The sequence below is a fragment of the Chenopodium album genome, chromosome 16 (genome assembly GCF_948465745.1).
Source record: "Chenopodium album chromosome 16, dcCheAlbu1.1, whole genome shotgun sequence".
Taxonomy (NCBI): Eukaryota; Viridiplantae; Streptophyta; class Magnoliopsida; order Caryophyllales; family Amaranthaceae; genus Chenopodium; species Chenopodium album.
The window spans coordinates 10,542,880-10,566,630 of NC_137849.1; the positions used below are offsets into that span (position 1 = coordinate 10,542,880).

At 35.3% G+C, this 23,751-nt stretch overlaps 1 protein-coding gene across 1 annotated transcript; it reads left to right on the top strand.

The window, feature by feature from the left end:
• The first annotated feature begins 872 nt into the window (after nt 1–872).
• Nucleotides 873–23,348, top strand: LOC145586229 (sister chromatid cohesion protein SCC2-like). Its single transcript, XM_081643008.1, has 28 exons — nt 873–1,311; nt 1,485–1,594; nt 2,589–2,719; nt 2,808–2,901; nt 2,995–3,251; nt 3,404–3,508; nt 3,644–3,755; nt 3,934–4,030; nt 4,264–4,450; nt 4,553–4,981; nt 5,060–5,586; nt 5,889–6,099; nt 6,174–6,224; nt 6,359–6,517; nt 6,600–6,767; nt 8,072–8,362; nt 8,431–8,583; nt 10,820–10,989; nt 11,845–11,956; nt 18,726–18,884; nt 18,969–19,073; nt 19,164–19,397; nt 21,042–21,175; nt 21,249–21,536; nt 21,621–21,975; nt 22,055–22,147; nt 22,250–22,375; nt 22,718–23,348. The coding sequence occupies exons 1-28, from the start codon at nt 1,079–1,081 to the stop codon at nt 22,934–22,936; spliced, it is 5,310 nt and encodes a 1,769-aa protein (XP_081499134.1). The 5' UTR covers nt 873–1,078; the 3' UTR covers nt 22,937–23,348.
• The last annotated feature ends 403 nt before the right edge of the window (nt 23,349–23,751 follow it).

A 23,751-nucleotide genomic window follows, 5' to 3' on the forward strand; every position in this document is an offset into this window, starting at 1 on the left:
CATTTTCAGTTTTGATCCAAACAAGGGAAGTTATTTGAATTCTGTTGGCAAATTATTTTGGACAAACAAGATTATGTCTCACATAAGTAGGGTTGTTTCTGATTTACCGAACTGAGTTGAGCTGAATTGAACTGATTTGAGCTAAACTGAACTGATTGGAGCTATACTGAACTGAATATTTTATGAGAGAAAGAAATTAGGAACTGAACTGAATTGAACTGACTGGAGCTGAACTGAACTGAAAATAAGCCGAGGAGAACAGGCCCGTAGTTTTAAGTTTCAACATGGTGAACTAGGAACATAAAGGATTATTAGGGGAGATTTTAGTCCATCATTAAACCCAAGTAATACCATTATGCAGTAGTTGCCATTTTTTATGAGTTTCGGTGATTGATTGATTTTCCAATTAAAATAATTCTCATTTAGAATTTCTATTCGAGGAACTTTTGTCGGCCTTAAGACCCGATTTCAAACGCAGTCAAGTTGCAATTTCAACAGAGAAGATACCACTTAAAGAAGATCCCTGACAAGATTCATTCGACGTAGACGGAGAACACAGGAGGGGAATACGGAGTACCTCTAATTCAAGCAATCTATCTGAGCTTGAATAGAGATATAACTTCCCAAATAAATAGAGACATAACTTCCCAAATAAAGTCACATCTCCAATCGTACCATACAAGCTTCGCATGGGCAACAAGGCAAGTTAAGTCGGACCTTTTTCTTGAACTAGCTGACCTCTTCTTCAAATCAAACATTCAAACTACGGTTAAATTACTAGTTAGTGGACTCAATTTTACTGTAAACCCTCAAAAATCAACCACTTAATTTTATTTTTCACATTTTCCCCGCCATTTGTAATTTGTGTAATCTTCATTATTTTCTCTCTCTACCTCACTTTCTCTCTCTAGGGCTTATTCCTTTCAAAATTTCCCAATTTCTTCAACCTCTCTCTCTCTTTCTCTCTCCTCTCAAGCCCTAATTTTCCAGAAATTGAAATTCCAATTTCACTGAATTTCATCAATTGATGATCAAATTCCAACCAAATTTCACGTCAATTGCTATAATTCATTGAAGAATGAGCACCAATTTCAGCGATTGGACTCAAAGAGGCGTCACTCTCTCCAACACTCTACACTCCGAGGTTGCGCCTTGCTTACCTCTGCCGTCTCTTCCGCCGTTTTGCGGCGCTTCCGATGAGCACCTTCGGCTATTCGATGATCATCTCTCTCGGCCACTAAACCGCCGTGATATCCTTGCTCAAGCTCCGAAAATCGCTGATCTCTTGCTTCATACTGATGTTTCCTACTTGTATGTGCTTAATTTTTCTCTCTATATCTTTCTTTGTTGTTGAATTTGAGTTTTGCTTTGAATTTGAATTTGAATTGAGGTGGTTTTTGTGCGAGTGATTGGAATTTTGGTTTGAAAATTTGAATTTATTTGCTGCTGCTGCTGTTAGTTTTACATTGTGTTTAATTCGTCAGGATTCTTAAAAATGATGCGAGTTCAGGTTCTGGTTCTACAATGGCGCCTATGGATCTTTGCGAGGAGGTTTTACGATGCAATCGTGACGCCTTCGAGTGTACACTTCCAGGTAAGCGTAGTTTCATACGGCAATTCATTGGAGTCGTTTCAGCTATATGAATAATTAAATCCGAACGAGAGACAAATGCAGAATATACATCAACAATTTTTTAAAATTCTACTCATCGATGTTTGACTGTGATTAAATCCAATGAGAGACAAATGCTAATTATGAATCAACAAATTTCAAAATTCTTGGCTGCCGATGTTTATCTATTTTATTTTCTTGATTAAAAACTGATAAGATTAATCCTAGGCATTGTGGAACCGGTGCTGATGTATCTTACTTCTAGTTTACTTTCGTGATCTTTTCTATCAACGGGCTTGAGAATATATGTATGAATTGGTGGCTTATTAGATGTTTCAATTTTTGGTTTAAAATATCAATTGAGGAATCGAGTGTACAATCTATGCAGCCATTTGAACTCGTGGAGTGTGAATTATATTAGCTGGATAGATATACTCGAGGGTGGGATAGAATGGAGTGCCCAACAAATTAGGTTGGCGAGAAATTATGGACACTTTTCCTCATATGGCCTAAGCTGAAGGAGAAATGAAGTGGTTATGATGTATGATAACATGACTCAGAAGAAAACTATGTAAAAAGAGTAAAAAAAGGCGAGGAAACCAATTTTGAGTGATTGGAGGAGGATTTTAATGAGGACATCACACCTTTAAACTGGAAAAATTTGTTAATATCAATGTGTGCTGTTGTGGATTTTGTGTGAGGCATTCCTAGTGATAATGTTGTTTCGGGGCTGTCTCCATTGATGCATCATGTAAGGAGGGATATTAGCTCATAAAAGGATATAGCATGGAATTGCTGGCTTTCTAAGCCAATGGGCCAAGGAAATTGCATATTAGACTTTAGTTGTCTTCCTAGGGATTAGGCAGTTGGATAGATTTTTCTACCTTTTACTCCCATGACTAGTCTCCTGTGCATCTTGGATGAAAGTGTTGAAGATTTGTCCCTTATTGTTTATCGTCTCGTTCAAGTTTCTCAGGTCCTCTTGAAGAGCGAATCTCTAATGTGGAGTCTGATCGCAACATTCATGAGAAGAATGAGCACGTATCCTGTCAAGTTGATGGAGACCGTGAAGAAAGACACATGCACCATCATGCTCATGTTGTTGATGTATGCGATCCTTTCATTTTTTTGTCTTTTAATATATAAACATTATGTACAAGACCCTTTTATTTCTTAATTGCAAGCTGAATTTCAGGATGCACCTTCATCATCTAAAAAAACAAGAGCTAAGAAGAAAGGGACCCAGGGATTGTCATCATCTGCTTTGCCAGATTTCAGTGACCAAAGAGGTTAGTATAGTTTACCAATAACTGGAATTGGCATCTTGGTGTTTCATTCTATAAACTTTTTACACTAAGACTATTGTTGATCAAACTTGTCAGATGCTATGATTGGGCGATTCTGTGATTTTTTGGAGGACTTTTGTAGTAGGGCTGAGATTCCTGGTGAAGAGCGAGATGAATCAGAGTGGTTAATGTTACCCACCTCCGACATTCGTATGGTCGTGAAGGAGATATTGTCTATCAGAGAAGAAAAATTGGTACATCGAGTTCCTGTTGATTTTCTTGTGAGACTATTAACAGTTTTAGACCATCAGATTCATCGCGCTGAAGGCCTATCAATTGATGAATGTGAAAATGTAAGTTAATATGTAATGCATTCTCTAATCCACTGGATGTGAGGGGGAAGGGGGTGGAGGGGGTATATTCTCTTGCGCTATAAGAATTTTTGGTGAGTTATGTCCTGTGTTTTCTGACATCCTATTACTTCTGTGATTTTTTTTTTTTTCAGTCAGATTTTGATGTTTCATCGATTCTCTGTGCTTTGGAGTCTATTCATGCTGCTCTGGCTGTAATGGCTTTTAATGACATGCCAAAGCAACTATATAAGGAAGAGGTATGTTTTCTTCCAATTTTAATTCAAAAGTGTAGCATATTGCTTGCTTTCCTTTTTACCCTGATATGTTATTTGTCAAGTACTGTGAGAATAGCTGTTTATACCAAATTTAATTTGTGATCTTCTTACTATTAGATTATTGAGAGAATACTCGAGTTCACTAGACGTCAGGTCATGGACGTGATGTCAGCTTATGATCCATCATATCGCGCTTTGCATAGACCTGGTGATAACAGAGTTGCTGAAGGTAGGTGGCTTAGAAAAGATGAGTGCTTTTATTTATTTTTATTTGTGTCAATGTCTGTTTTGTAAAATTATGGCAATTACAACCCACTGTTATGGATCCACATTTATTTGCCTTACTTTTATATCTCAAATTTAGGCATGTGCTTTTAGATAATCATACTAAGAGACTTGCTTTCCAGGGGAAGATGATCCAGATGTCGAGGCTGAGTTTGGTTCTGCAAGCAAAAAACGGCGTATAACTAAAAGTGTAAAAGTGAAAAGAACTATGGCTAACAGGTGAGTTTGTTTCTGCAATTTGCTTTTTATGGTCATTGATTTCGTCTAAGTGATTACACCCAATTCAATGCAGCTGTAAAGTGTTAATTTATACTTTATTTTTATTATTTTCCGTTATTATTGTTATTGTTCTCTCTGCTTTAAGCTTCCTGTTGAACTGTGTACTGGTCTTTAGATATTCTTCTTTGTCTCCAAGAAACAATGACATGCTGTATGTGTTTGTTGACTCCTAGGATTCCAGCTGCTGTGAACACTGTGTTTCAAAAGCTTTGTACTATCCTTGGTCTTCTGAAGGACCTCTTGCTAGTTGAACGCCTCTCAGACAGCTGTATCTTGCAGCTTGTGAAAACGTGTTTGTCAACATTTTTGGTTGAAAATATTCAACTCTTGCAAATGAAGGCTATGAGCCTGATCAGTGGGGTATTAAAACAATACATTTTGACTTTCCATTTACCTAGAATTTCCTTAATTTTGCAATGGTTCTGTCCACACATCTAACTTTTTCTATCATTGGGGTTGCAGGTATTCTATACATACACTCAGCATAGGAGCTATGTTGTTGATGAAGTTATTCAAATTCTATGGAAGCTTCCATTCTCAAAAAGAGCTGCCAGAGCATATCATTTACCTGATGAAGAGCAGAAGCAGATTCAAATGATTACTGCTTTACTGCTTCAGTTAGTTCTCCATAGTGCTAATCTTCCTGAAGCCTTGAGGCAAACATCAAGTACCAGTGCGATCTTTGAAACTACTATTGAAACAAACTACCTGGTTCAATGCAATGAGGCAGCCACAGAGGCATGCGTTTCATTTTGGACACATGTACTTGAGCGGCTTACAAGTAAAAGTCAAGAGGCATCCGAAGTGAAGGTGATAATGGAGAATATTGTGGTTGATCTGCTAACTACATTGAATCTGCCAGAGTACCCTGCTGCTTCCCTCATTTTAGAAGTAAGAATTCTACTATTGGTGCTTATTGCTTAATGTTTGCTTCTAAAATTTTCCACATCTAAAGATGGTTGCTTGCAGGTTCTCTGTGTCTTGTTGCTTCAGAATGCTGGTCCAAAATCAAAAGATACTTCTATACGCTCGTTGGCAATTGATATTCTTGGTACAATTGCTGCACGGTTGAAGCATGAGTCTGTTCTTTGCCATAGTGATAACTTTTGGATAGTTCAGGAGCTGTTAGGTAGCGAAAGTTTAAATGAGAATGAACAGACAGATACATGCTCTGTTTGCTTAGATGGAGTAGTCGAAAAAGCTCTAGTGATATGTCAAGGCTGTCAGAGACCATTTCATCCTGATTGTGTGGGGGTCAGAGAACGTGACATCTCTACACGTGGTTGGCAGTGCCCTTACTGTCTCTGTAAAAAACAGCTTATAGTGTTACAATCATATTGCAAATCTCAGATCAAGGATGATAGCAAAAACAATCATAATAGATCAGAAAATTTGCCTGATGAGTCTGCTTCAAAGATGGAGATTGTTCAACAGATGCTTCTTAATTACCTTGAGGACACGGGCTCATCTGATGATCTTCATCTTTTTGCCCGTTGGTATGTATCTGCTTAATCTGATCCTATGATACTTGTCATTTAGTCTTTTTTCATGTTAGTACTTAGGTTCTGTACTCAACTCCAAGTATCTTGGAAAGGATCATCAGAAGTACCAAGCTGGTTTGCTTCTAGTTAAAATGTTTTTTTTCCCCTGTTTTTGAAACTGTCTACCGCAGCTTTAATTTTCACTGTTCATTAATTGTAGATAAGTGCTTAAGTCTTTGTTATAAAAATTAATGTAATGATGATTTGATAATGTGGTGCAAAATCTGTTGTACCTTATAGCTACTATATATTTGCAGGTTGTATCTCTGCCTCTGGTACAAAGATGATCCAAAAAATCAGCAGCAGTTCAGCTATTGCCTTGCCAGATTGAAATCCAAAGCAGTTATTCGTGATTCAGGGGCCTTGTCATCGATGTTAACCAGAGATTCCATTAAAAAGATAACTTTGTGTCTTGGACAGAATAATTCATTTTCCAGAGGATTTGATACTATTCTTGGCATGCTTTTGGTTAGTGTTAACATATTTTCCAGTTATCTTTTGTTGAATGAATCATTCCTTTTTAACTTGGAAACTCATTTCAGGTTAGTCTACGAGACAATTCACCTGTAATTAGGGCGAAGGCATTGCGTGCTGTAAGTGAATTTGATATCCATCTTATTTTGTATCTGTCTCCTTTAATATTGATTTTTGTCCTGATTTCTTACTTTGGTGCATTTTGGACATCTACTGAGTTGCTGACCACTCTTTGATGCTGCCAACTAAACAGGTTAGTATAATTGTAGAGGCCGATCCTGATGTCTTGCGTGATAAGCGTGTTCAACTTGCCGTTGAAGGAAGGTTCTGTGATTCTGCAATATCTGTTAGAGAGGCTGCTTTGGAACTTGTTGGAAGGCATATCGCATCTCATCCAGATGTTGGGTTGCAAGTATGTATGAGTTCTCCTACATATCCTTTCTGTATGTGTGATTTTATTGGTGCAGTGTCTTATTGTGTGTTATGTATCATAGTATTTTGAAAAGGTTGCGGAGAGAATTAAGGATACTGGGGTAAGTGTTCGGAAACGGGCGATCAAAATTATCCGAGATATGTGTACATCAAATGTTGAGTTTGTGGAAGCTGCACCTGCTTGCATTGAGATCATTTCCCGTATAAGTGATGAAGAATCAAGTATTCAGGTATAGGCTATACTATGATTTATGATTTTTAAGCTTTTATCCATTATCCAAGCGTGTTAAATGTAAATATTCATTTTTCTTTTTTAAATATTATTGTGGTAATTGAACTCGCTAGTCATAATCTGGAATCTGGATAAACTGCCAAGATTCAGGATGATCCTCAGTGAAGCGTATCAAATGGAGGTTCAATAGTGGATCTGAGTACATACCTAGAAGCAATTAAAGCAGATAGGAACTATGCCAAAATAAAAGAAAACAGGCTTGTCTTTCTCCACCCCAATCCCCCCCCCCCCCCCAAGAAAATAAAAGAAAACAGGCTTGTATGATTAGGTAATGTTCAATCTGTTCATATGCCTAATATTCAAACACCATACCTTTCTCTTTTAAAAAACCTCACTCTGCATGTTTCTATTTTAATTCTGTGCTGTGACTTACCCTGTTTTATGGGTGTACAACTACAAGGGGATATAAACACAATAGTACAGTTTGCATTACTTGGCAATAATGTGTTGCACAGTAGACATTTTAAATGAAGAAGAAAAAAAGGAGATTAAGAAGAAAATGAGATTTCTTGGCTGAAACAACTGAATTTGGGGATTTGGTACATGAAAAAGTGGTAGAAAGAAAATCTGAAATAACCGTGGATGGATCCAGGGAGCCGAGGGTGGGTTAGGAGAGAATATTTTTGGAGGGAAAGAAAAATACGATAGTCAAACTTGTTTATAAGTGCTGAAACAGGTTTCTGTCCTAGTGGAAAACCTGGCTGCTTTATGCCGATTTTGCTTGTGTTGGTGCATAGGCCATTATGAAATGTCAAGTCTTTGACATGGATTCCACAAGTGAATGGAAAAGAAAATGGAAGGGTGAATTTTTTCCAAGTTGAGTGGTGTTAAACTGAATAATCACTACCGTACAGGTAAGCAGGCTGGATCTAGTCATCTTTGAGCAAAGCAGAAGGGTTGAAGGTTGATCCTAAAGAGCTTGTCTTGCATTCCAATATATTAGGCATGTAGCTTACTTCAGCTTATGTCAGAGCTACATAGGATGTTATGTGTTGTTTGAGCCACTAAGCCTGCTCTATGTTGCACCTTGTACTTAGGCATTTGCCAAAACTTTGATAGGTCTCTGTGAATTAGTAGTTATCTAGACTCCTATATCAGAAAGATTGTTATAATGCCGTTGCATGTGACTTGAGAACTTTGCATACATATCGTTCTTTGTTCTCTGAAAAATTCTACGTGTTGCTGTGCTGATCTTGTTTTCTAGGCTGTATATAATATGCAACACTTTTATCTTGATAACAGGATCTTGTGTGCAAAACATTTTATGAATTCTGGTTTGAAGAACCTGCTGGGAGACAGTACTTTGGAGATGATAGTTCTGTGCCGTTAGAGGTGGCTAGAAAGACTGAACAGATAGTTGACATGTTAAGGAAGATGCCTAATCATCAACCCCTTGTCACTATTATCAAACGCAATTTGGCTCTTGATTTCTTGCCTCAGTCGAAGGGAACCGGGGTTAATCCTGTATTACTGGCGACAGTGCGCAAGCGTTGTGAAATGATGTGCAAATTTTCACTTGAAAGAATTTTACAGGTATTCTTGCTGCATATTTTATGAGTAAACTTTGGTATCATTTGTGTGATATGAACTTTTTTTAACAGGTAGAGGAAATGAACTCTGAAGAAGGGGAGTTGCGGATACTTCCTTATGTGACGGTTTTGCATGCTTTTTGTCTCGTGGATCCGTCACTCTGTGCACCTGCCTCCAATCCTTCCCAGTTTGTTGTCACACTGCAGCCATACCTTAAGAATCAGGTAATTTGCATATGCTATTCACTAATCACTATTCTATTCCGCTGAGTATTTGTTGTGTATATTTTACTTTCATTTGGTGTTTTTTCTTTTAGATCGCTTTTGTGATGAGAATACTTAGAAGACCTGTTTCATTTTATATCTTGTATTTATAATTTGGATAGAAAATATTGATGAATGTGTTGAACCTAACTTTTTTTGTTGGATGATATGGTTCTAATTTCAGATGATTAAGCTATAAAACAGTTGCTGAGAGCTGGGTATAATGGGCTTTTTCCTTTAAATTGTATTTAAAAATATACTTGTAGGACGGACTCTAACCTGTCGCTTAGATCCATACTCGGCGTGGGAGTCATTATGATCTGTTTTGGAAAACCAGTTGAGGTATAAACTACATGATGTTAGAAGTGGTTGTGAAGAGTTTGAGATCATTTGCTCATGTCATCATAGTATCTATGCTCTCCTGGGCAAGAGTGGTTGTGGAAGAGTTAAGGGATGGGATGGTGGAATATTGAGTGATTCCCTTCCTTAGATCTAAAACAAACAACAAGATAAACTTGACATCTAACCTTTCCTTCCCCAATTTTTTCTTTGTTAAAAAATCTTTGGGAAATTCTCTTTGTTACACCCAACTTTCTCTTTTTCTCTTTGATAAAATGTAAAAATTCTTATTACCATTGGTAACATTATAATATTATATATAGTTACTTATAACATTAATTATCATTTTTAATTAAATTTTTAACTATAGTTAGATATGGGGTTTTTTTTTTTTTTTTTTTTTTTTTTTTTTTTTTTTTTATAAATAATTAAATAATTACAATAATAATATTTTGTTTAAAAAAACCCAACCCCCACCCACCCAACCACCAGCCTTGCCCCCTGCTGCCAGTACCCACTCCCGGCCGGCGGCACCCCTGACTAGTTAAGAACTAATACACGAAATTGCTTGCTGATTGTTGTATGCTGATTGCTATAACCGTCCAATGGGGCACAAATTATTGATGATTTTTGAAATGTTCCAATAACTGGTCAAAGACGACATGAAGTCCTGAACGAATTGATCCCACGCAAGATTCACAAATTGAAATTGTTGTAACTTTATTTGGATTTATAAAGTTTTGATGTATTATTCGTCGTATTATTCTTGTTAAGTTGCATCTACTGACTAAAGACTAATGTTTTGGGCGGCAAAACCGTTTTTGGTGATTGGTTTTTTGGATGGTTTTGGGTGGGGCTTAGGGTTTGGGGGGCCGGAAACAGGGGAAAGGGGGTCGCGATTCGGGGAGGGGGCCGTTTTCGGGGTGGTTTGGGGTGAGAGTTGTGAGTTGGGGGGGCAAATAGGAGGAGATTCTGTAGGGTTGGGATGTCCGTCGTGGGTAGGAGGAAAGAGATGAGGTCATGAGGAAGGGGCCGAGGGTCATCAGCGTGGGTTAGGAAGAGGCTGGTGTGCTGCCGGTGGGAGTGGGTGAGCTGGGTATGGCCGGCAGTGGGTGGGGAAGCTGCCAGCAGGGGGTGGAGAGGCTGGTGGTTGGGTGGAGTAGGGTAAGGGGTTTGGTTTTTTTTTTTTTTTTTTTTTTAAATATTATTTCTTAGGATTTTAATTATTAAAAAAATTAGAAAACTAACTATGGTTAAGGTTTTTTATTAACATAGTTATTCTATTTGGTAGTCAATAACACAATGCTACCAAAGATAAAAAAGTTGAGTGTTACCAAAGAGAATTTCCCAATATCTTTCCCTTTCTTGAACCAATCGCTCCCTTAATGCTCTAAAAAGGCAGGGTTAGGTGTTACTGAAAGGTGCTGTTTTTGCTATGCCCTTCTATAAAAGGGTATGAACTTATCTACTACTCCGTCAAAATTAGAAGTAAAGAGCGATGTAATGAGTATTGAATTTTTTTTTCCCTGCATTTTCTTAAGTGCTATATAACAATACTGGTATCCAAGTAATTCTCACTGAAAGTTCAGATTATTGTATCCCATATCCTCTTGCAACCTTCTGCATGTTATACTATCAAGTTCTCACCTTCGTATTTTGTTTCAACGTCCTCTATTGCATAGTGTTGTTAGGAAGTAAAATAATATATAGAAATCGTAGAGCTAATTCAGCTTAACATATTTTTTTTTGTGCTGTTACACAGCCTCCTTCCTTTGGAGGAGGAGAGGGCGGGGGTGGGGGAAGGTGTTTCTGAAGTTACATTATTCCTTGTTGATGATTTTTTTTGTTCTTGTATAAGGTTGATAATCGAGTTATGGCCCAGCTTTTGGAAAGTGTTATATTTATAATTGATGCTGTTCTTCCTTTACTGCGGAAGTTGCCTCAAAGTGTTGTTGAAGAACTCGAGCAGGATCTGAAGCAGATGATTGTTCGTCATTCCTTTTTGACAGTTGTACATGCTTGCATCAAGTAAACATACTTACTGCTTGTTTATTATTCAGCTTTTCAGTTCTGTATCCTTGTTGCCATTGTAACTGTAATTGCTGGGCCTTTGTAGTTGGTGATTGTGAAAAAATTAGCAAATTTAGACAATCTATGACAACTTGACAAGTCATTTATTCCTTCTTGCATATAACTATCTTTCAATGATATGCACATCTATTAAGGAGTTGATTTCAAAACTGATACTGTTGCATTAATATCTTATACATACAAGTAATAGCACATTCTGTATTCTAAATGGCAGGTTTTATGAAATAGAATAAATTGGTTAAGTGGTTAGAAAAATATAGAATCAAGGGAGTATGAAGTAGGTTTTGGTGATCTCTGAAAATAAATAAATAATCAGGCTTGTGTTTCAAAATAATTAACAGTGAAATGTCCGAGATACATGAGGCGGTTTAAGGTACATCATTACCCATTAAAAGGAGTTATGTTCAAAAATACTTTGCTTTCTCTAATACCTGCTTTGGTGATTTCGAATTTTCGTTGAAGTATTATAAGGTTTGTTGGTTCAATTTGTACTATTGTGATGCATTTTAGTTTGGCTATAGAGAGTGAAATCTATCTTGGAAGAAGCATTTTATGGTTTCTGTTTTTTTTTGTTGTTGGTTGTATAATCTTAGTTTGACTTCAGAGAGTAAAGTCTGAGGGTGATAAAAATTCTTAGTGACCCGTAAAACTACTTGTAACCCTTTGGGTCTTCAGAGAATGGGCTATAAAATAATCCCTTTGGTTGTGAGGGGTAGGGATCATTTAAATTTTCTCATGCATTTATTTTTTGCACAACCCCATCTGATGAAATTACATCCCCATCTGCTGTAGGTGTCTTTGCTCATTGAACAAAATTGCTGGTGGAAAGGGAGCTAGGTTAATTCAGTTTCTGATTCAGGTGTTCGAAAAGCGTTTGGATGCCCTTGGTGTTGATAACAAACAGGTTTGCTCCTGCCAATTTTGTTAGGGTTGTCTCACCATCTCTAATGCTACTATTCAATATCCTTGATGTTACTTTAATTGAGCAGAAGTTAACTAATTTCCCTAAATTGCTTATCTAAAGTTTCATTTGGAATTTATGTGTGTGCACAATGAGTAGTAGTATATCAAAATTTTGTTGTTCATTTGTTTTCAATTGATGTAAGTTATAGCTAACTGAGTATTAACAAGATTACAAGCTTTGAGTATTAGAAATTTGAACAAAAGATGCATTTATTATAATTGCTATTGGATTATTGGGAATGTTTGTATCATATATGTTAAAGTTTCTCATACATGTCATCTTTGTCTAAATGATGAACATTGCTTGCTGTTTTAAGGGTGTAAATTGGATGGGCTGGAATGGACTTTGACCCAGTTCATTTGGACTTATTTTGTAGTTTTTTTTCAATTCATTATTTTTAAGCTTCATAATTGTTTTTACTATTGTTATTGTTGTTGTTAATTGAACTTGTTACTTAATTGTCAGCTCTTCACCTTTTCAATTTAATGCAGTCGACTTAATCATATTTATTGCTATCGCTATTATTTATTTTTCACTTCAGTTGATTTAACCGCATTTTCTAACTGCCTAGGATTTGGCTTGGGTCAGCTGATTTGTTTATACTTATTTTGGTAAACTTGAGTCCTATATTGCTTAAAAAGTCTTCTTTAATAGAAAAAAACAACTTTGGTCCTAAGCCTACATTTGTTTAGTGAATGAGCATGCATCGTGTAAGTTATTTGTAATCATTGATTATCTTAATATAAATCAATGTTATATCCCTCCAGCTACTTTAGTGTAGTTCTTATCTCTTATTCTTTCATTATTTCTACTACACATAAGTGATGCTACCTACTTTGTTACCACAATTAAAGAAACAACTACTAAGAATTAGGTATGTTTGTTAGCAATCTATAACTTTATACTAACAGAGAGCCAACTTCTCTCTCTCTCTCTTGTTTATTTTTTTATTTCAACTTTTACTTTTTGGAAAAGTTTTCTGTTCATTTGACTAGAATCTTATTCTTCCTGGCAGAATTGATCATCTGTTATTCTCCTTGATATTTTTAACTATAAAATTTTTAAAAAATTTAAATTGTGTAGAAATCATAAAATTTATCCTACTATATTATTCTTTTCCAAAAGTGCCAAAATCTTTTGATCCATTTTCTGTTACACTTTCTTTTAGAAGATTTTGAACTACTTGACTATAATACAAATGCTTTTTTTTTTTTTTTTTTTTTTTTACTACAATATCCTTTATATTTTTAAGAATATAGAAGTACCCACAAAATTGTACTTCCTCCGTTTCTTTATAGTTGCAATACACACTTTATCATGGTATCTAAGAAAACTGGACCTCACATGTTATAATACACTTAAAATGGGGCTAAAAGGTTGTAAGGAGTATAATCAAGTGGGCCATGTGCTTTAATTAAAGGTAATAGTACAATTTCCACCATAAAAACCTTCCTTTTATGGTGAGTTGCAACTATTTTGACATTTCCATTTTAGGGAAGTGTTGCAACTTTAGAGAAACGGAGGAAGTACCTTTTATCATCATATGTTTTAAACTATATCCACAATTTGTTCTCCTTAAAAAATCTTTCAAATTATACTTTTTCTAAAGATAATTCTTATGGACGCTACAACAATTATTATGTTGTTCCTTTAAAATAGGTCAATGTGTTTAAATTTAAATTATGACAGTTGAACATTGGATGGAACTTTTACTTAAAAAAAAAAGAAAAAAGAAAAAAGAAAAAAGAAAAAAGAAAAAAGAAATGTTCATAAAATTAACTACATGCTTGATTATCATACTTTTAAATGTCATGAATGCTGTATTATTGAATTTTTTTTGGCCAAAAGTTGAAGTATTTTGACATACCATGGAATATAAATCCATGATTGATTATTAATTGATTCTTTCCTATTGTGGTTCACCTTTATAATTATGTGATGTGATTATTTTACTTTGAAATGACAGGGATTGTGAAGTCATAAACTAGAATACATAGTAATATCTACCAAAAAAAAAGGAATCAAGTCTTATATAAAAAGCATAGTAACATACGTTGTAGTTTAATGATAATTTTCTTATTGAAATTTAATGTCATTAGTCCTTGAATGATTATTAATTGATTTTTTCTTAATATAGTTCCCATTATAATTATGTAATTATTTTACTTTGAAATGGCAAGGTTTGTAATTATGTAATTTATACCCCCCCAAAAGAAAAGGAATCAAGTCTTTTACAAAAAGCAGATAACAAAAGTTATTGTTTAATGATATTATGATAACTCTCTTATTGTGATTTAGTTTCATAATTTGATGAATAAGTTTCTAAAAAAGGATTATTTTTCAAGGGGTTTAAAACGGTATTGTTAATATAATTTTGTGTTTTTTATGTCAAAAAATAAATGAATAAATATATTCTTTATGTAATTTTAGTCATTTTAAATGATTTTGTTTTTACACTAGTTTGGATTTTGATGCTACTACATGTCATTAATATAATGTTTTTCGCTTGTCAAAATTCAAATTTATTTCATTTCCTTAAACAATATTTTTTTTATTTTTTTTTGCAAGCTTCTATTTAGCTAGTAGCATCCATGTATTGAATGGGTGATAAACTAGCTTCAAGAAATTCAGCAAATACGATTAATCTAGGGAAGGATTAACCCCCTTGTATTGATGATCAGTGTAACCAACGATTACAAATTATCACTGTTTCCGAGTACTTTTTCTTTCTACATTCAGCACGCCTCGCTTTCAGCTTTCCCTTATTTATATATAACTAATGATTTCCGTAGCAAAACTTCATTCTGACAAACTCTTAGCTACGAGACCCCTACACCCTCTTATAAACTCTAGCATCTGTTAACTTCATTTCACTGTCACTTATTCTTTGCATTTTCCTTGGGTGATTTTCTGTTGAATGTGACGAGCACAGGAGATTTAGGGTGAGTCTTTGCAACAACCATTGAGACAACAATGTATATAGAATCAACCTTATGACTAGAAGAAAGGTAAATGGCAATAAAGGAAATATTGTTCAGATTTAGTAACAAGAGGAATAATCTAGTTATTCTAGTTAGAGTGTTGGAGTAAAGAGCAAGTCAAGTATTTGCGAGGGAAGAAAAGTGGGTGGGTAGCATATTGAGGGTTAGCGAGAAAAGCTGAAGTAGAATTGATTGGGAGAACACTAACCTCTTGAATGTTGGCAAGCTTGTAATTGGCGATTCTCACCTTGATAGTTTTAAATTCCGTCATATTTATTTTTCTCCCCTAGATTTGGTTCCTTCTTATTCCTTCATATTCTTCTTAATTAACTATAATATTCCTTTCTACTGAGGGAATAGGTAAGGATCATCTAGATTCTCAGCACAATGTTAGCTTGCATATTGTAGAAGGATTACTTATAGTGTGTTTGGATAAAGAACGTAGAATGAAAAGAAGAGGAGGGAATGGAAAGGGGGGGAGGGAAGAATGATGAGTTTTCCTTCCAAATCTCTCTTTTGTTGTAGAGATCAATTCTTACAATTTAATCCCAGTATTCTCTTCTTCCCAATTCCCTTCCTTCCTCATTTGTTATCCAAATGAAAGATATTTCACATTTCCTTCAATCTAAACAAAGGGTTAGTATTTTTGTTTCCCAATTGCAATGTTTGATTATCTCTATTGAATCAACGAACTCTTGAGGAATTGGTGACTTATTTTTGAACTTGCTATAATATCTTTTTGAGTGTTAAATTTGTTTAAATGCATAATTATTGAATCTTGGCAAACATCTTTGAAGTATTTGATACCCAATTTTCATTTTGATTTTTAAGGTGTAGTTGGATTGGAAAAAATGATATTCATATCACATACTCCTTCTGCCTCTATTCATTTGACACACTTTCTTTATAGGGTTTCCCTATTGTTGACACACTTTTATTTCCTTTCTAAAAGGAATGGTCCCATTAATTTTACATTGTTTCTTTCACTTGATATGAGTCCCACTTTTTTCCCAACTTATATGAAAATGATTAAAAATGATCTTTCACTCCCACCAACAAAACTACACTAACAAGTTACTCCACTACTAACTTACACATAATAAAGTAATTTTCACGTAAACACCCCCCCCCCCAAAAAAAAAAAAACCAAAGTCAAATAATTTGCCTAAAACTTTGTGACAGTGTGAACTAGATAGGGAGGAAGGGAGTTATTCGCATTGTTATTTGATCCACAATTATTCAAGCTAATGAACAAAATCTTTCTTTTTTAGATAATTTCACTATCCAAAATTCATCATAGTGTACTACACATTTGTAACTCACATACGATCCATTTGTGGTGTTTTGAATACCCTTATTATGCATTCATTTTAAGGTATTTTAGCTATTATGGTTATCATATATAATACCAATGTATTTCTTTTGTATTCATATCAAATTTCCATATATTTCCTTTAGAATTTTTTGACTTTTACCAACAAAAAAAAAATCAACAAATTGTTTTTTACCACCAAAACTTTAAAAAGTTTGATTTTACCACCAAAAAAATTTTTTAAAAATTGTTTTTTACCACCTATCGTCAAGAAAACCATTAAATCTAATGGTTTAAAAAAAAATTCTTTTATTTTCGTGCGCAAAACATGTTCTTCATAGGTTTAGTAGGGCATTTTGGTCCTATGGTTTCAATTTGAGGTCAGAATTGACAAAAAATGATCGAAAATGCCTCGTTTTGCGCGTTTCACGCAAATCGAGGTATTTTTAAACACGCACAAGGAAGCATTTCCGATTATTTTTTGTCAATTCTGACTCAAAATGGCCCCAAGAACCCCTAAATATCATGTGTTTGGAACGAAAATCAAAGAATTAAAAAAATTCCGTTAGGTTTTTTACGGCAGGTGGTAAAAAATAATTTTTAAATTTCTTTTGGTGGTAAAATAAAACTTTTAAAAGTTTTGGTGGTAAAAAAATAATTTTTTGATTTTTTTTTTTGGTGGTAAAAGTCAAATATCCTTTCCTATGTAAATATTCAACAACTATTTTTAGGAAGTAACACCAATGTCGTACTGTTGCGATCTTCTCTCTAAGGAATTTCAACATCCCTTTCACACGGCTAATTCCTAAGATACCCCTACCACAAATTTTTTATTCACATTGTTTTTTATCGCTTTCACCTATCTTAGTTATTATACTTTTCAAGGAAGTAGGATTAAGGTTTGCATGTTACTAGTGTGTAAAGAAAGGGGAAAGAAAAGAAGGGGAGGGAAGGGAAGGGAAAGGAAGGGAAGGGAAAGGGAGGGGATGGAAGAATGATGAGTTTTCCCTCTTAATCTCTCAATTGTTGAAGATATCAATTTCTTACAATTTAAATCCTCCATCTATTACCCATCCTATTCCCTTCTTTCCTCATTTGTTATCGAAATGAAGGATACTCCATTCCTCCATTTCCCTTCCCTTCCTTTCCCTCCATTTCCTTGGTCCAAACAAAGGGTACGTGTCTATGCTTCTTACTTACACGATACTGTGGGCATGGTGTAAAACTAAAAAATCGGCCCCAACGTATTATTTGTCGAGTTGTATCAATTTTCAAATCTACCGCACGGATTTATTTCGCATTGTATTGGTCTTTAAAACCAATCGTGGGTTCATGGTTGATATTTGGCCCTACCACATGTGATGCCTAGCTATTTAGACAATTATGCAACTTTTCTCAACTCATTAGTCATTACTCTAATAATGGCCTTAAAAACTCTAATATTTTCAAGATTATACTAGATTTTTGTTATTATAATCTCCAAAGAGAATTTTAAACCACTTTCATGTGACATAATTGCGATCTAGTTCATGCATCATCTTCAATACCACAATCGTTATCACATTTGTGACTAGTGGCATTTCAAACCATGATTGTGGGTAATTTACAAGGTTTTTCTAAGTTGATTACATAGTTATTTGTGGTCTCTCACCATTTACTCACTTTTTTTTCCCCCGTCACAATTTATTGTGAACCAAAGGGAATTAGGTAGTAATGTATTATATTGCAAAATTTGCATACTTTAAAAGGTCAAATTAAGGAAACTTAAAAGCCAAGTGGAACAATTGTCTTATGAAGAAAAGCAAGCTAGCTTTATATTGAAGGAATATTATCCAACAAAACATATGGAGCAATGTTAGGCTAAAATCATTGTGTAGAATATTGTGATCAGTGATCAGTTGTAGTATTAGGAGAATAGTATTCCTCTCAAAAGATTGGCGAGGCTGCATTTGGTGATTAGAACCTTAGTTAGCATTAATCGACTCATTATTGTCCTTTTTTACTCTTTCTTTCTTCTTAATCTCTTATTTCAGTCCTTAATCTCTTTGCTTTGCTCACTAATCTGAGCTAATTCATATAAATTGTGTTTGATGTACATCATCATTGATGTGCTCTTGAATCTTATTGGATGAAGGATTCCTGGTCCTAAATTTAGCATATACAAAATAATGATTGTTATACTATGATTGGATCCACTGTTTTAAATGTAATGCATTGACTTGGAATATAAAGACATTATGTATTATGCAGCTTTGGTTATTGTACGTATTTGTAGTTTCTTCCTTCTCCTACAATGCATGCACTGTCTATTTTCAGTTTTTCATGTTCTTTTCTTTTGCTTGTTTTTCTTAGTTGGTAGGATAGAATTTATAACCTTACTGCTTCTGAATCAATTTTACCTTTTCAAATTATGTAGCAGGTTGGCAGGTCACTGTTTTGTCTTGGGCTTCTAATTCGCTATGGTAGCACCCTGTTAAAGGAATCTACTGAAGGTGTTGATGTTGGTAGCAGTATCAGTTTATTTAAGAAGTATCTTCTAGCTGATGATTTTGGTATAAAGGTCAGAGCTCTGCAGGTAAGGGTCTTTCTTCTCATATTGACTGTAGGAAATTTTTTAGTAAATATGTTCATAGGCTCATAGAGAGGGTGCACTTTCCAGGCACTGGGATTTATTTTGATTGCTAGACCTGAATGCATGTTGGAGAAGGATACTGGAAAAATTTTAGCTGCAACGCTGTCTTCCAGCTGTGATGCTCGTCTGAAGGTAAGGGCTTGTTTCTTTGCCTACCTGTTCCTCCTACTCTCTTTAGTAAAGCTTATGCTTTGGCCCTTTCTAATATGATATGATCGCCAGCTGCAAGCTCTGCAGAATATGTATGATTATCTCCTTGATGCTGAAAGTCAGTTGGGCTCAGATACAGTTGAAGATAATGTGGTTGAATGCTCCCACGATGGTGGTTCTGTGGTGCCTGTTGCTGCAGGTGCTGGTGATACAAACATTTGTGGTGGAATAGTGCAACTTTATTGGAACCATATCTTGGAAAGATGCTTGGACACAAATGAACAAATTCGCCAATCTGGCCTGAAGGTAAATATTCCTGTCAAGTTTTCACAATCATGGGTTAGTTTCAATTTTACATTTGCCAGCTCTATATCATGATTTGAATTTGAATTCCAATCTGGCCTGAAGATAACTATTCCTGTCAAGTTTTTTAATTGTTTCCTAATTAACTCTATTGAAAGAGGTAACAGAAGGAAATATATTGTTATTGCAATGGTTTACTTCAGTAATATGACATAGAAAATCACAATTTCACATTGATAAATTTCTAAATTGCAAACCAAAAAGTGAGAAGAAAAAGAGAACTGTGACAGTGTGAATACTACTGTGTGCATGTATGTATATATGTAGTATCGCTTTTTTATTTCCTTGTTAAATTGCCTGCTAAAGTATTCTATCATAATATCAAGAATATTGGCATTTACCACCTTTGCTTGGTAATGCAGTGTATGGAAATATATAATTATAACATGCCAAAGTTTAGATCTTAGTATCTCATGTGCTGTAGATTGTAGAATGCAGTAAGAGGATGTTAATGCTTAATGGAAATACGTTTTATTTTTTAATTTGTTTTTGAAAGAGCAACACTTTACTTAATCGGCTATTTTTTTAGTGCAACAATTCCAAATTTGGAAATCTTCTATACTTTTTATTTTTTTTATCTATTTTTTATTGTGTCTATCTCCACCCTCCCCACTTTTTTTAAATTTTTTTTCTTCCTCTCACATCACTTACTTTTAAATAAACAGTGCACCCACTTTCTCTTTTCTATAATTTTCAATTCCCCAACAAACCCTTCTTACATATTTTCATAACAAATTCATTTCATGCACTGGAGGGATTGTTTCTTAGACATGTGGAACTGGTATATGTAAAAATTTATCTTCACTAGTTCTTCACGGATGGCTTCTGAGCAGAGAATTCACTTTACCTTGGACTAGGGGTAGTTTAACTTCAAAGAAGGTATTGCTGTAGCTGTTGCAAAGTTATCCTTCATTCGAGCAATCAAGCGTGTGTGAGTAGATATGTTTGGTATTTGTAAATAAATAGTTGGTGATAGACTGATATATTATCGTTCTTCTTTTCCAATTTATTTATTTATTTATTTTTTGGTATTTTTGCATTAAACTAGTCATTCAATGGGGCTTTGTTGGCTAAGTATTTTTTACTCCCTCATTATTCATTTGTCGGATTGTAATCTGATGATTAATTGGACTCCACCAAATAACGTTGTAGTGTTTTCTGCATTAGATAAATTTGTTTTTCTGTTTTTGGCATTGTATTTTTGGATGGTTCCTTTGACGATTCATATTAGCCGACCCCAAATCATTTTTGGATTAAGATTTTGTTTTTATGTTGTTAATCTGTTTTTGCATGATATTTCTGCAGCAAATATTATAATGATAGAGATAGGTTTGAACATAACAAATTATACTACCATTTGTTTCAAGCAATTTGTGGTCAATGTTAGATTTAAACATCAATGTGTTTATTTGCTGCTTGAATTTTTGTTCTGGTCTGAGATTCGCAATCACATTTTATATGTGCTTTTCCTTGCCAAAAGCTTACCTTGTGCCTACTGTTAAAAGGCAATACTGACTGCAAGTCTGCTATTTTTATGTGCCTGCAGTGCATGATTTATTGCTTGATTTTGTATTTTGCTCTGTGCAGATTGTGGAAGTTGCTCTGCGCCAAGGTCTTGTGCACCCAATTACTTGTGTTCCATACCTCATTGCTCTGGAAACAGATCCTTTGGAGGTGAACTCAAAGTTGGCACACCATCTGCTAATGAATATGAATGAGAAGTACTATTCTGAAACTTTGTATTTAACATTTATTATTCTTTGCTCCTGCTCACTATTTGATGAATCATTTCAGGTATCCAGCTTTCTTTGAGAGCCGCCTTGGTGATGGACTGCAGTTGTCATTTAATTTTATGCGATCAATGAATGAGAATTCTGTAAATTCAAGTTCTAAAATCCAATTCAATGTTGCTGAAAATAAGGGAAAACATGAGGATGCATCATTTGCAAATGCTAGAATAGGAGTTTCTCGTATATACAAGCTTATACGGGGAAACCGTGTTTCTAGAAATAAGTTCATGTCTTCGGTTATTCGCAAGTTTGATAATCCAAGCTGGAGTGAAACAGTTGTCCCTTTCTTGATGTAGGCTATCCTCCCTCTGCTACTTTGTGAGCTTTAATGTTACACTGTGGTTTGGTAACTCATATTGCATCTAATATTGTCTAGGTACTGCACGGAAATCCTTGCTTTGCTCCCTTTCACAACCTCTGATGAGCCCCTTTACTTGATTTACACCATAAACAGAGTGAATCAAGTTAGATCTGGGACACTGGAAGCAAGTCTAAAAGCTGAATCCCAATTCTCCCAGCGAAGTTTGCAAAAGGTCCTGACAGAAAATGGGAGTGTTTTGCAAGAGTTACCTGTTGGGTCTCTCTCTGCATCTTTTGTATCTTTTGAGTTAAATGGACAAGTTGAGGTTCCTGAAGATGGGCATTTTCATTCTACGGTGAATGAAGAAACTGTGCACACAAGACCTACTGGACCTTGTGTCCTCGCAGAAGATGATCAGCAGAGAATACAGGTTGAATTTAAGAAGCAATTTTCAATAATTCTGTAGTAGATCAAAGTAGTCTTACACCTGATAATTGGTGTTTGTGCAGGCTATCTGTCTTGCAGCTACAGCACTTCAGCTTCTCTTAAAGTTGAAGAGGCACTTGAAGATTATGTACAATTTGGATGATGTTCGATGTCAAGTAAGACTACTATAATCTAAATTTTTTTGTGCTTTGCTTAAACTAATTATTAGTTGTCATTTAAATAACCTTGTTTAACAAGAGTGCAATTCTTTTTAATAGGCATTTTCACCTGCTGATCCTCCCAAATCTGGAGAGGCCCTTTCCAGACAGAATATTCCTTTTAGCATTGGTGTCATAAACGTTAATATGCCCTCTACGTCTGAAGAGTTGACCCAGAGATATCAGGTACTATTACATGTACAGCAACACCACCCCCCCTCTCCCCCCTTGGCCAAATACTTGAGTTGTAGGTTGTAACTGCATATCTGCCTTTCCTAGCTTCCTTTTCCAACAGTAAATCGATATAGATCGGAAAAATAATGGGAACCGGAATATTCTAATGGGAAAATATATTGTACAAAGATGAGTAACCAGTATGGAAAAATAATCTACGTATTTTTCAGTGCCCTTTCACTTCAAAGGGTATGCATAAACATTTCAAGATGTTAGGGGCAGGGTTGTATACTTGTATGTGGATTCACTGATCCCTTGATCTATTTGTTTGTTTCCTGCTTTCGTTACTAATAGGAATTCAAGAATGCACTGAAGGAAGATACTGTTGACTACTCAGCCTACACAGCAAACATTATTAAAAGGAAACGCCCAACCTCCAAAAGAGGAGGTAAAACAAGCCGAATGATAAGTAGGGAGGATGAAGATGAAGATGATAATGAAGATTGGACTGGAGGACGAAGGAATCAAAGTGGCCGACAAAGCAACGGTGTTAGAGCAAGCAGGCGGTTGTAGTTTGTACATAGCAGGTTAGGCTAACTTGTACAGTTTTGTAGCACAGATGCAAAGAAAACATACACAAGAACGAAGGAGAGTTAGGTTTGCTGAAACAGAGGTCCAGACTCAAAGACCATAAATCATACTGGCTCTGAGACGACTTTGGGCTGCTGCTCCAGTCTTGTAACTTGGTTATCAATTATACCTGAGTATAGTGCTTGGTAGGAATTCGCCCCACATTGGCCCCAGGCTTTGTTTGTTGCTATTTCATGTGAATAGGCCAGGCGTACCCCTATTTTTTTGTACCTTTGGGGTTTGCTTTCCTATTTATGTTGGGCGGTAATTGTAAAGGATATGAAGTTTCATTCAATGGAATGTAAATACTAGCTTCCGTGCGTTTTCAAGCAATCAATTGCTCTGCCTATCTTTAGTGTAGGTGTAGTTTTTCCTGTTGCTTATCGCAGCTCTGTGGTGTTCAAAGGTTTCCCCCGGATCAGGTGCTATTGGCTTTCGGTAGGGGTGCTCCCCATGACCCCATGCAATTTGATTGCCGGTTGCCTTTAATTGTTTCAGTTTCTTGTTTACGTTTACAAAATTTCTTTTTACAGGTAATGCTGACCAAATTCATCAAGTTTACAGATCTGATTTTGTTGTGAAGAATCAAAATATGTACTAATGACAAAAATCACTATTTTTTGGATTGGGAGAATTGGAAGGAAAGGAAGAGAAGAAAGAAGGGATTCATCCTCCCTTTGGATATCTTTTAATAGGGAAGAGAAGGGAAATGGAAAGATACATTTTCCCTGCCTCTTTAAATCCTTCTAATGTTGGAA

Excerpts from the sequence above, each read along its gene's own strand:
- LOC145586229 (XM_081643008.1), top strand. The coding sequence starts at position 1,079 with ATGAGCACCAATTTCAGCGATTGGACTCAAAGAGGCGTCACTCTCTCC. Across the intron at positions 1,595-2,588 it reads CTTCGAGTGTACACTTCCAG|GTCCTCTTGAAGAGCGAATC; the intron begins GTAAGCGTAGTT and ends CAAGTTTCTCAG. Across the intron at positions 6,225-6,358 it reads GGGCGAAGGCATTGCGTGCT|GTTAGTATAATTGTAGAGGC; the intron begins GTAAGTGAATTT and ends CCAACTAAACAG.